Below are 14,121 nucleotides of genomic sequence, written 5' to 3'. Positions count from 1 at the left end.
GAAGAAACCTACACTCGATCCCTCCGATGTCAACAACTACAGACCAGTATCCCTTCTTTCTTTTCTCTCCAAAACTCTTGAACGTGCCGTCCTTGGCCAGCTCTCCCTCTATCTCTCTCAGAATGACCTTCTTGATCCAAATCAGTCAGGTTTCAAGACTAGTCATTCAACTGAGACTGCTCTTCTCTGCATCACGGAGGCGCTCCGCACTGCTAAAGCTAACTCTCTCTCCTCTGCTCTCATCCTTCTAGACCTATCGGCTGCCTTCGATACTGTGAACCATCAGATCCTCCTCTCCACCCTCTCCGAGTTGGGCATCTCCGGCGCGGCCCACGCTTGGATTGCGTCCTACCTGACAGGTCGCTCCTACCAGGTGGCGTGGCGAGAATCTGTCTCCTCGCCACGCGCTCTCACCACTGGTGTCCCCCAGGGCTCTGTTCTAGGCCCTCTCCTATTCTCGCTATACACCAAGTCACTTGGCTCTGTCATAACCTCACATGGTCTCTCCTATCATTGCTATGCAGACGACACACAATTAATCTTCTCCTTTCCCCCTTCTGATGACCAGGTGGCGAATCGCATCTCTGCATGTCTGGCAGACATATCAGTGTGGATGACGGATCACCACCTCAAGCTGAACCTCGGCAAGACGGAGCTGCTCTTCCTCCCGGGGAAGGACTGCCCGTTCCATGATCTCGCCATCACGGTTGACAACTCCATTGTGTCCTCCTCCCAGAGCGCTAAGAACCTTGGCGTGATCCTGGACAACACCCTGTCGTTCTCAACCAACATCATGGCGGTGGCCCGTTCCTGTAGGTTCATGCTCTACAACATCCGCAGAGTACGACCCTGCCTCACACAGGAAGCGGCGCAGGTCCTAATCCAGGCACTTGTCATCTCCCGTCTGGATTACTGCAACTCGCTGTTGGCTGGGCTCCCTGCCTGTGCCATTAAACCCCTACAACTCATCCAGAACGCCGCAGCCCGTCTGGTGTTCAACCTTCCCAAGTTCTCTCACGTCACCCCGCTCCTCCGCTCTCTCCACTGGCTTCCAGTTGAAGCTCGCATCCGCTACAAGACCATGGTGCTTGCCTACGGAGCTGTGAGGGGAACGGCACCGCAGTACCTCCAGGCTCTGATCAGGCCCTACACCCAAGCAAGGGCACTGCGTTCATCCTCCTCTGGCCTGCTCGCCTCCCTACCTTTGAGGAAGTACAGTTCCCGCTCAGCCCAGTCAAAACTGTTCGCTGCTCTGGCCCCCCAATGGTGGAACAAACTCCCTCACGACGCCAGGACAGCGGAGTCAATCACCACCTTCCGGAGACACCTGAAACCCCACCTCTTCAAGGAATACCTAGGATAGGATAAGTAATCCTTCTCACCCCCCCCCTTAATGACTTAGATGCACTATTGTAAAGTGGCTGTTCCACTGGATGTCAGAAGGTGAATTCACCAATTTGTAAGTCGCTCTGGATAAGAGCGTCTGCTAAATGACTTAAATGTAAATGTAAATGTATTAAAAACATAAAGTTGTACAATGAGCACTTGTTGTCTCTAAAATACATCATTACAGTTGTTGGTTAGCTAGCTAGCACATTTTTGCCATGTTAGCATAGACGTGACATCAGTCAAAACACCTCAAAACAAGGTATGGAATCAAGAAGAAGATAAAACTAACTAAGACGAGCCACTTACGATTCCCTACATGGCAGTTTATTGTCATTGTTGCTAGCTATCTGGCCATCCACAATCACAACAACAACAGCCTTCCCCATTGAAGGGGGCACATTGTTTTCGTGACGTTCTCAGCTCACTCATCTATAGAGCAACATAGTGCATAATACGCAGAATAGCTAATACAGAGATCAACTCATTGTTTAGCTACCGTCGTGGCCAAACGTTTTGAGAATGACACAAATATTAATTTTCACAAAGTCTGCTGCCTCAGTTTGTATGATGGCAATTTGCATATACTCCAGAATGTTATCAAGAGTGATCAGATGAATTGCAATTAATTGCAAAATCCCTCTTTGCCATGCAAATGAAATGAATCCCCAAAAAACATTTCCACTGCATTTCAGCCCTGCCACAAAAGGACCAGCTGACATCATGTCAGTGATTCTCTCGTTAACACAGGTGTGAGTGTTGACGAGGACAAGGCTGGAGATCACTCTGTCATGCTGATTGAGTTTGAATAACAGACTGGACGCTTCAAAAGGAGGGTGGTGCTTGGCATCATTGTTCTTCCTCTGTCAACCATGGTTACCTGCAAGGAAACACGTGCCATCATCATTGCTTTGCACAAAAAGGGCTTCACAGGCAAGGAGATTGCTGCCAGTAAGATTGCACCTAAATCAACCATTTATCGGATCATCAAGAAGGAGAGCGGTTCAATTGTTCTGAAGAAGGCTTCAGGGCGCCCAAGAAAGTCCAGCAAGCGCAAGGACCGTCTCCTAAAGTTGATTCAGCTGCGGGATCGGGGCACCACCAGTACAGAGCTTTCTCAGGAATGGCAGCAGGCAGGTGTGAGTGCATCTGCACGCACAGTGAGGCAAAGACTTTTGGAGGATGGCCTGGTGTCAAGAAGGGGAGCCAAGAAGAATGTTTCCACTGCATTTTTCTCTCCAGGAAAAACATCAGGGACAGACTGATATTCTGCAAAAGGTACAGGGATTGGACTGCTGAGGACTGTGGTAAAGTCATTGTCTCTGATGAATCCCCTTTCCGATTGTTTAGGACATTTGGAAAAAAGCTTGTCCGGAGAAGACAAGCTACCACCAGTCCTGTGTCATGCCAACAGTAAGGCATCCTGAGACCATTCACGTGTGGGGTTGCTTCTCAGCCAAGGGAGTGGGCTCTCTCACAATTTTGCCTAAGAACACAGCAATGAATAAAGAATGGTACCAACACATCCTCCGAGAGCAACTTCTCCCAACCATCCAGGAACAGTTTGGTGACGAACAATGCCTTTTCCAGCATGATGGAGCACCTTGCCATAAGGCAAAAGTGATAACTAAGTGGCTCGGCGAACAAAACATCGATATTTTGGGTCCATGGACAGGAAACTCCCCAGACTTTAATCCCATTGAGAACTTGTGGTCAATCCTGAAGAGGCGGGAGGACAAAAAAAAACACAAATTCTTGCAAACTCCAAGCATTGATTATGCAAAGAACGGGCTGCCATCAGTCAGGATGTGGCCCAGAAGTTAATTGACAGCATGCCAGGGCGGATTGGAGAGGTCTTGAAAAAGAAGGGTCAACACTGCAAATATTGACTCTTTGCATCAACTTCATGTAATTGTCAATAAAAGCCTTTGACACTTATGAAATGCTTGTAATTATACTTTAGTATTCCATAGTAATATCTGACAAAAATATCTAAAGACACTGAGGCAGCAAATTTTGTGTAAATTAATATTTATGTCATTCTCAAAACTTTTGGCCACGACTGTACCATCCTTAACTCAGTGTGTGGTATAAATTAAGTCTAATGTATGCCATTCTGATTGCATGAGAATAGTTGTTACCCAGCCTGCTCCAGGACACAATGGGCCGGGGGTTCCCTGTGGCAATGCACTCCAAAATGGCTGTCTGGTGGACGGTGATGGTCAGGTTCTGGGGCCCAGAGAGGATAACTGGCTCCTTGTAGATCCTGGAAGCCTCACCTGGAGAGAGCGAAAAAGGACACGAACACAAACAAAAAGAGAGAAGATAAAACACTACTGTTAAACAGGTTCCTCGGCTGAACCAGACCATGTTCGGACTTTGGCTTTAGCCTGTAGGGATTTTGTCAACATTTATGTGATTAGCATAAACGTGGTCAGTTTAATATTCCTCTAATTACATGATCTATACTGTAAGGGCTTGTTTCCCAGGAACAGATTAAGACTAGTCCTGAAATAAGATGCGCTATCAATGGAGAGTCGCCATTGAGCATGCTTTTTAGTCCAGGACAAGGCTTCATGTGAGTGGGGTCAGTACCACTCACCGGTTACATTGAGCACAGCCTCATGGCTGAAGCGTGTGTTGGCGATGTTGGAGGCCACACAACGGTACACCCCGGCATCAATCCGCCTCACACCAGTCACCTGGAGGATACCCATTGGCAGGAGAGTGTATCTGGACAAGGGAAGGGGAGGGGTTTAGAGAGGTGTGAGTGCACAGGTAGATGTGACATATCAGTCTCTCGATGTGCAAAACTGATAGAGACATACCCCAAGCGACTTACAGCTGTAATCGCAGCAAAAGGTGGCGCTACAAAGTATTAACTTAAGGGGGCTGAATAATTTTGCACGCCCAATTTTTCAGTTTTTGATTTGTTAAAAAAGTTTGAAATATCCAATAAATGTCGTTCCACTTCATGATTGTGTCCCACTTGTTGTTGATTCTTCACAAAAAAATACAGTTTTATATCTTTATGTTTGAAGCCTGAAATGTGGCAAAAGGTCGCAAAGTTCAAGGGGGCCGACTACTTTCGCAAGGCATTGTAGTTCGGCTGAGAATTTAAAAGTTAGCTACTTTTTCAAAATCTCTGTCTGCAGCATGGTAGCTACATCGCTAATGTAACAATTTATCTTGCAGGGTGACACCAAGCGCCAAGTTCATTAGCAATCATCCCAAAATAATAACATTATGAACCGTGTGTGTCTGTGTATGTGTGCGTGCGTGCGTGCGTAGGAGTGTATAGGCCTATATACACTGAGTGTCCAAAACATAAGAAACCCCTTCCTAATTTTGAGTTGCAGCCCCATTTTGAGTTGCAGCCCCTTTTGCCCTCAGAACAGACTACAATGTGTTGAAATCGTTCCACTGTGATGCTGGAACATGTTGACTCCAAAGCATCCAACAGTTGTGTCAAGTTGGCTGGATGTTCTTTGGGTGGTGGACCATTCTTGATACACAAGGGAAACTGTTGAGCGTGGAAACCCCAGCAGTGTTGCAGTTCTTGACACACTCAACCCAGTGCAGCTGGCACCTACTGCCATACCCCACTCAAAGGCACTTAAATCTTTTGTCTTGCCCATTCACCCGCTGAATGGCACACATACACAATTCATGTCTCAATTGTCTTAAGGCTTAAAAATCCTTCTTTAACCTGTCTCCTCCCCTTCGTCGACAATGATTGAAGTGGACTTAACAGGTGACATTAATAAGCTTTACCGTGGATTCACCTGGTCAGTCTATGTCATGGAAAGGTGTTCGTAAATGTTTTATACATTCAGTGTATTATGACGTTATGATGTTACCTGTTGTCGGTAGTAGTGAGTGGGGTTCTGTCCCTTTCCCAAGTGATGTTGGCCTCTGGCACACTATTGACCTGGCACTTGAAGCGAGCCACACCGCCATCGTCCACTGACATGGACTCTGGGTGTGTGTGGAACTTAGGGAGGGCTGAGGAAGAAAGAACAACAAAAGTTATATCTCCATTTAACATTTATTGACACGGGATATTCTAATTGAGAGAAAATCTCTATTTTGCAAGAGGAGACCTGGTCCAAGAGCCAACAATATTATACAAAAATATCTATCTATAAGATGTACATATAATTCATATGCACATGCACAACATATGAAAGTCGTTCAGTCGGTCACGTGTGTGTGTGTGTGTGTGTGTGTGTGTGTGTGTGTGTGTGTGTGTGTGTGTGTGTGTGTGTGTGTGTGTGTGTGTGTGTGTGTGTGTGTGTGTGTGTGTGTGTGTGTGAGAAAGAGAGACAGCGAAGGGAGGGGGAGAGAGCGAGAGAGATGGGGGGGGCTTTAGGATTTGGGTGTTGAACAGTATGCGTAGGACAGTTTGTGTCTGTACAGAATGCACATGTTTATCTTAAATCTTGTCTGAACACAATGCTTTTGTGTGTGTGTGTGTGTGTGTGTGTGTGTGTGTGTGTGTGTGTGTGTGTGTGTGTGTGTGTGTGTGTGTGTGTGTGTGTGTGTTTTGTGTGTGGCAGTACACTTAGTGGGGTGTACCATTCATCACCCACAATGTCACAAAGAAACACAAGAGATGAAAAAGTCTGAGGTGGTCTCGGGTTGCCAGATATGCAATTAAGGTGTTCTCAGCGTGGAGCATCATGTATAACAGTCTATAGATTCCGATGGGGTTTTGGGTTGCCAGGTATGTGACAATGGTGTTCGCAGTATGGAGAACAGAACAGACTCTCCTGTTATGACAGAAATAGGACTACATCTAGTGATCTCCTATAGATAAGACAAAGCCATTGTTTGGCCTCCACTGTTTTTATGACTTCTGATTAAAGGGACATGTAAATAATGTCTGGTAAAATGACTGTAGCATTACACTGGAGTGAATGGGAGGACCTGGTAACATTCACTGCTGGTTCTCTTCTAAATCACATTCAGAGGGGAATATTATTGACTAATTGTGTGTTTGTGTAGCCAGGCTCCACATTGAACATATTACTCATTGTAAAGCCTTGTTCACATTACCCATAAGCATTCCGTTACGAATGTCATGCATTTCAATGGGGACGTCCACAACGGAGGGAAAATGAAACGCCCCCTTGCGTTTGAAGGCTCCGTTGCGAGCGAGATGCAGCATACTTTGACATTTTCCAAACTTAGCCAGAGTCCGTTGAAGAACAGAAAGTTACCAAACCACAGCAGACGGTGAAAATATTTGGTTTTCGGTGATGTCTTTCTGGGATAGCTAGAAACATATAAACAATTACCCATTATATTATATGACTGTTGCCTCCCGTTTAAGTTTATTGTGATTGTAATGAGATTTTTTAAAATTATAATTATTAGGTGGAGGTCGCTGGCTACAGTGAGGTCCTGAGCGCTCTGGAGCAGGTTTTCATCAAGGATCTCTCTGTACTTTGTTCCATTCATCTTTCCCTCGACTCGTCTCCCAGTCCCTGCCGCTGAAAATATCACCACAGCATGATGCTCCCACCACCATGTTTCACCGTAGGGATGGTGCCAGTTTACTTACAGACATGATGCTTGGCATTCAGGCCAAAGACTTCAATCTTGGTTTCATCAGACCAGAGAATCTTGTTTCTCATGGTCTGAGAATCCTTTAGGTGCCTTTTGGCAAACTCCAAGCAGGCTGTCATGTGCTTTTTACTGAGGAGTGGATTCCTTCTGGCCACTCTACCATAAAGGCCTGATTGGTAGAGTCCTGCAGAGATGGTTGTCCTTCTGGAAGGTTGTCCCAACTCCACAGAGAAATTCTGGAGCTCTGTCATAGTGACCATCGGGTTCTTGGTCACCTCCCTGACAAAGTCCATTCTCCCCCGGTTACTCAGTTTGGCCGGGCGGCCAAGTCTTGGAAGAGTCGCCACCATTCTTCCATTTAAGAATGATGGAGGCCACTGTGCTCTTGGGGCCCTTCAATGCTTCAGACATTTTTTGGTACCCTTCCTCACAATCCTGTCTCGGAGCTCTACGGACAATTTCTTCGACCTCATGGCTTGGTTTTTGTTCTGACATGCTCTGTCAACTGTGGGACCTTTTTATATACAGGTGCGTGCCTTTCCAAATCATGTCCAATCAATTGAATTTACCACAGGTGGACTCCAATCAATTCGTAGAAACATCTAAAGGATGATCAATGGAAACAGGAGGCACCTGAGCTCAATTTCGAGTTTTATAGCAAAGGGTCTGACTTAAGATGGGTAATCTTTGCATTGATACAGTCTTTAAAATGAGTTATTTAGCTACTGTATTTCTAAGTGAAATTATCACAAGTAGTGTTTGGCTGGTGGAGAGCAACCATGCCAGAAAGAGTAAATTAACCATTTCCTTTAATACTCAATACTATTGTGTCTTGTGTTGGGTATAGACAGATAGGTGAAGTGTTTTCTGTTTATTGTACTGTATGTGTATTGAGTGTTAGATATGCCCTCTACATAAGTAACTGTTACGTAGGTCACCATTACATAAATAACACTAGTGAACCATAAAACAGTATGTAAGGCAGGTGAACTCACATGCCAGCTGAACCCGGGCCTTGCGGCTGACCAGCATGCCAAAGCGGTTCTGAGCGGCGCAGTCGTACTCTCCAACATCCGTCTCACTTCCGACTCTGTCTAGTCGTTTCTGGAAGCTCTGGATGAAGAGGGTCCCATTGGGCAGCACCTGTACACGCTCCCCCACAACTACGGGCACCCCGTTCTTGCGCCACGTGATCGAGATGGAACCCTCGCCCTCTACCCGGCAGTCCAGCATCAGCGGCCGATCCCGCACAGCGATGACGTCACTGGGCTCCAATAGGATTGCCAGCTCCTTGGCACCACATACATCTAGAAAGGGGCGTGAAGAAGATCATTGGCTGTTAAGGTTGAGAACATCAGTGTTGGTTCATTTTGTAGACCAGTACAGTGGGGGTGATGCTATTGCATGTGTCTAATCACCCACTATGAGTGAATTCACTAAGGAACTTAATGTTGGCTATATATAGTAGCTTACCTTTTCATCCAATCACTTTAAGATCAGTTAAGAGGACCAGTAAGGGAGATTGATACTCTGACACTATGGGACAATCCATTAAAGGAAAAACTTCAAACTGAATTTGTAAACTATACCTCACAGAACTTTCTACTGGGGCATTGAGCATGCCATGGCAGGAGCCTTGCCTGTCTCTAATCCATTCATACACCAAGATTCCTATCCCATTCCCTATGTATCTGTGTTTACAAGCAAAGTCTGAGACGCAACAACACAGAAGGGGACCGGAATAGAAATGAACAGCCACGTTCGCCAGGGGACGAACTCTTCCAACCCCAAAAACTGCCCTTGACACTCTACACTGGCCAACTGATTGATGGCTGTGTTAGTTCCGCGTCCAAAACACTTTTACTGAAACCGGCCACAATAATAGGGCTGAATGCCGGGGAGTCATTGAGCCAAAGAGGGCAGGAACAATGACTGAGATGGAGGCAGAAGACTAGAGAGGGTTAGTGGGGTCAAGTTAGGAGAACTTCTATTGAACCAAGCGCAGACCGGCAACAATGGCGCAGTGACGACACTTACACTTGTTTTTACCCTACCTTCCGACAACCCCCTAGAAAGTCCTATCACCATAAACCTACACCCCCACCCCCTATGGGGGCCATCTGCCCCTCTTATGCCCCCCCTTGCATCCCTGCCTCCCTTTCACCAAGGCTCCGGGGTGACTTTCCCATGCCACTGGATCACCCCATTCGCCTCTTGAAGTTGACCCCACCAACATGGCAAGTCTTCCCAAAAAACGCTGTCCCGCCCTGACCCCTCAAGATGGCCGTTCCCTTTCTCCCAGCTGTTGGAGTGGGGGAGGGAAAGGGAGTCAGAGAGTGACACACCCAAAAAGCCTCAATGCCCCCTGCTCTTGAACTTGCATGATAAGACACACCATCAAAATAATGGATAACTTTTGCATCTGTTTATCTGAACTGAATAGTCATTTACACCATTAAAACGGTCTACACTGTATTTCTGATCAATTTGGTGTTATGTAATGGACAAAAAAAGGCTTTTCTTTCAAAAACAAGGACATTTCTAAGTGACCCCAAACTGTTGAACGGGAGTGTAGCTCTCGCTACTTTGCACAGAAGGATACCTGTTTTCTAAGGGTACCTTGCCAAGTCTTAAAGAAAAAACAATTTTCATTAGTCCACTGTTGATAGAGCCAAACAAAAAAAATGTAACACTAGCTGTCAAGGTTTTCATTTTGCATCATCATGATGATGTCGCTGGTGATACTTTGCTTCATGCAAAACCTTTTGGGACTGTATCAACAGTTAACTAATGAAACAAATACCAAAATATATATATATTTTTTTGTTGTTGTATTTCACCCCTTTTTTCTCCCCAATTTTGTGGTATCCAATTGGTAGTAGTTACAGTCTTGTCTCATCGCTGCAACTCCCGTACAGACTCGGAAGAGGCGAAGGTCGAGAGCATTGCGTCCTCCGAAACACAACCCAACCAAGCCGCACTGCTTCTTGACACAATGCCCATCCAACCCAGAAGCCAGCCGCACCAATGTGTCAGAGGAAACACCGTACACCTGGCGACCGTGTCAGCATGCACTGTGCCCGGCCCGCCACAGGAGTCACTAGTGCGCAATGAGACAAGGATATCCCTGCTGGCCAAACCCTCCCCTAACCTGGACGTCGCTGGGCCCCATGGGCCTCCCTGTTGCGGCCGGCTGCGACAGAGCCTGGACTTGAATACAGAATTTCTAGTGGCACAGCTAGCACTGCGATGCAGTGCCTTGGACCACTGCTCCACTCGGGAGGCCTTCAAAATATCGTTTTTGAGTGTATTTTCCATTTAAGCTTCTACAGGCCCAAAGTGGTAAGGTCAGGTTCCAAGTTCAGCTCAGAACAACATAATGTATAACATCCAGGCTGCATCACATCCGGACATGATTGGGAGTCCCATAGGGCAGCGCACAATTGACACAGCATCGTCCAGGTGTGGCCAGGTTAGGCCGTCATTGTAAATAAGAATTTGTTCTTAACTGACTTGCCTTGTTAAATAAAGGTTAAATTAAATAAAAAATAAAGACAACATGTATGGTATTCACACTTTTCCCACATTTTGTTATGCTACCGCATTCATTTAAAATGGACTAAATGGAGATGTTGTGTCACTGGCCGACACACAATACCCCATAATATCAAGGTAGAATGGTGTTTTTAGAAGTGTTTACAAATTAATTAAAAATTAAAAGCTGAAATGTCTTGATTCAACAAGTATTCAACCCCTTTGTTATGGCAAGCCTAAATAGGTTCAGGAGTAGAAATGTGCTTAACAAGTCAAATAAGTTGCATGGACTCACTATGTGTGCAATAATAGAGTTTAACGTGATTTTTGAATGACTACTTCATCTCTGTATCCCACACATACAATTATCTGTAAGGTCCTTCAGTCGAGTAGGGAATTTCAAACACAAATTCAACCACAAAGACCAGGGAGGTTTTCCAATACCTCGCAAAGAAGGGCACCTATTGGTAGATGGGTAAATGTAAAAACAGCAGACATTGAATATCCGTTTGAGCATGGTGAAGTTATTAATTACACTTTCGATGGTGTATCAATACACCCAGTCGCTACAAAGATACAGGCCTCCTTCCTAACTCAGTTGCCGAAGAAGAAGGAACCCGCTCATTGATTTCACCATGAGGCCAATAGTAACTTTAAAACAGAGTTTAATGGCTGTGATAGGAGAAAACTGAGGATGGATCAACAACATTGTAGCTACTCCACAATACTAACCTACAGAAATTACTGAGTGAAAAGAAGGAAGCCTGTACATAATAAATGATTCCGAAACCTGCATTCTGTTTGCATTCTGTCCAACAATGATCAACAACCAACTTGACAAAGCTTGAAGAATTTTTTTAATACTAATGTATAAATATTGTACAAAGCTCTTAGATAGTTACCCAGAAAGACTCACAGCTGTAATTGCTGCCAAAGGTGATTCTAACATGTATTTACTCAGAGGTGTGAATGCTTATGTAAATTTAATAATTTTCAATACATTTTCAAACATTTCAAAAAACATGTTTTCACAAACTCATTATGGGATATTGTGTGTAGATGGTGGTGAAAAAAATGTATCAATCCATTTTTATTTCAGGGTGTAACACAAAGAAATGTGGAATAAGTGAAGGGTAATGAATATTTTCTGAAGGCACTGTGTCAGTATAATGGACCAACATATTTTAGATGTATGGCTTTCTAAACCCAGTTCAAATTGCTAGGCCACAGCCCAACTTTGCACTGAATAGCCACCATAATAATATGCATCTCTATACGCATCGACAAAGAGATTGATCAAGGGTCCCCTTCTTTTGTGTCCGGATAAACATATTCAATGCTCTAATCTGGGTGATGTGATGCCTTCAAGGCAGCAATGCAATCACTATGGCCACGGCTGCTACATATTGCTAGCTAGCGACAAGAAATTGGGTGCTAGATTAAGGCCTTTGAAGTTAGCCCACATGTGCTCTCTCTCTAAAACAGTCAAATGTTGACCCAACTATGCTACTTATCCATTATTACCATGTGCTCTGTTCTTATATGGATGTGTGATGGAGTGCTCAAATTAGAGGATGAATTCAATTTCAGAGGTGGAGGGTCCGAAAATAGTTTTTGGGGGGTTTTCCTGAGCAGCTCACCCTGGAGGTGGTGACCCTAATCCTTCAGGGGTCATGAGACAGTTGGAGAAGAGTTTATTGTGACGTGGACCAGTGATCTTCTTAGCCAGCCACCCACACCCCAAAAAGAGAGGGAGAGAGTGAAAGGGAGTCCTGAGCGCCGGGATAAGGCAAACACACGCAAATCCCCTCATTGATTGTGTTATGCTTTCCTCTAGCATTGCCTTCCCTGTCTCTCTCTATCTGTTTGAGTGGCAGCCAGCTACAGCTAGACTATGACTGAAGAACCAGTATATTAAAACTGGGCCCTGGACCAACCTTCCACACAAAGTACTATAGGCTTTAATAAGGCAATAAACATTCCATTGAATGGACTTGGATGGAGGGGCTGGCTGAGAAACTCCCGCTTTACAGGGCTGTAACAGTGCAATGAAGTTTTGAGGCAAGGAGAGAACATTTGGTCTCACATTCGTAATCAGGTGGCATATTTGATCACAAAAATCCACTGACTATTGGCCTTAGTGTTATAACCAATGTCTAAAAGTAGAAAACACATTTTTAAGCTTGCAGGCATAATGACTTAAAGCCTGGAGGAATAATGACTTAAAGCCAGGAGGAATAATGACTTAAAGCCTGCAGGCATAATGACTGAAAGCCTGCAGGCATAATGACTTAAAGCCTACAGGCATAATGACTGAAAGCCTGCAGGCATAATGACTGAAAGCCTGCAGGCATAATGACTGAAAGCCTGCAGGCATAATGACTGAAAGCCTGCAGGCATAATGACTGAAAGCCTGCAGGCATAATGACTGAAAGCCTGCAGGCATAATGACTGAAAGCCTGCAGGCATAATGACTGAAAGCCTGCATGCATAATGACTGAAAGCCTGCAGGCATAATGACTTAAAGCCTACAGGCATAATGACTGAAAGCCTGCAGGCATAATGACTGAAAGCCTGCAGGCATAATGACTGAAAGCCTGCAGGCATAATGACTGAAAGCCTGCAGGCATAATGACTGAAAACCTGCAGGCATAATGACTTAAAGCCTGCATGCATAATGACTGAAAGCCTGCAGGCATAATGACTTAAAGCCTGCAGGCATAATGACTTGAAGCCTGCAGGCATAATGACTGAAAACCTGCAGGCATAATGACTTAAAGCCTGCATGCATAATGACTGAAAGCCTGCAGGCATAATGACTTAAAGCCTGCAGGCATAATGACTTGAAGCCTGCAGGCATAATGACTGAAAACCTGCAGGCATAATGACTTAAAGCCTGCATGCATAATGACTGAAAACCTGCAGGCATAATGACTGAAAACCTGCAGGCATAATGACTTAAAGCCTGCAGGCATAATGACTGAAAGCCTGCATGCATAATGACTGAAAGCCTGCAGGCATAATGACTGAAAACCTGCAGGCATAATGACTTAAAGCCTGCATGCATAATGACTGAAAGCCTGCAGGCATAATGACTTAAAGCCTGCAGGCATAATGACTTGAAGCCTGCAGGCATAATGACTGAAAGCCTGCAGGCATAATGACTTGAAGCCTGCAGGCATAATGACTGAAAGCCTGCAGGCATAATGCTTTATAACTCGATATAACTTGTTGTGAGCTTTTATAATGTCTGGTAATAAGTCTTGCAATACCTTATGGGGGGAAAAGTATAACAAAATATACTGTATATATATGTTTGAAGACTGAATTGTAACTACTTTCTTTGGCCACTTTGTTCATCCTCCACAACTGATTATCATTTCAATTTCTGTGGCCAAAAAGGATGAAAAAAGTGAGAAAAGCTATTGAAACTATCCCTTTCCTTCCTATCCAAAAAGTAAACCCGGGCTTTTGTGTGGGATTACAAATGTATTCTATGCACCTTGAAAAATTCCTCCCCTCCCCTCCCCTCTCCCCATTAGATCCATTACAGCAGTGGGGGAGCCGGCGTAAACAATGCCTGAATGCAGAGCTAGGGAGCTAGGAGGAGAAATCCTGAAGGAACGGGGT

At 44.9% G+C, this 14,121-nt stretch overlaps 1 protein-coding gene across 1 annotated transcript in view; it reads right to left on the bottom strand.

Annotated features, from left to right (window-relative positions):
• LOC135549291 (immunoglobulin superfamily DCC subclass member 3-like) overlaps positions 1-12,596 on the bottom strand; it is a 30,286-nt gene extending 17,690 nt beyond the window's left edge. Inside the window, exons 1-5 of the mRNA XM_064979307.1 lie at positions 12,578-12,596; positions 7,953-8,264; positions 5,247-5,391; positions 3,989-4,119; positions 3,528-3,665 (exon numbers count right to left, since the gene is read on the bottom strand). Coding sequence (XP_064835379.1) covers positions 3,528-3,665; positions 3,989-4,119; positions 5,247-5,391; positions 7,953-8,264; positions 12,578-12,596 — 745 coding nt within the window. The remainder of the gene's footprint in view (positions 1-3,527; positions 3,666-3,988; positions 4,120-5,246; positions 5,392-7,952; positions 8,265-12,577) is intronic.
• Positions 12,597-14,121: the final 1,525 nt, after the last annotated feature.

The sequence above is a fragment of the Oncorhynchus masou genome, chromosome 12 (genome assembly GCF_036934945.1).
Source record: "Oncorhynchus masou masou isolate Uvic2021 chromosome 12, UVic_Omas_1.1, whole genome shotgun sequence".
Taxonomy (NCBI): domain Eukaryota; kingdom Metazoa; phylum Chordata; class Actinopteri; order Salmoniformes; family Salmonidae; genus Oncorhynchus; species Oncorhynchus masou.
Note: the sequence above shows the minus strand (reverse complement) of the source record. Positions and strands in the feature narration are given on the sequence as shown.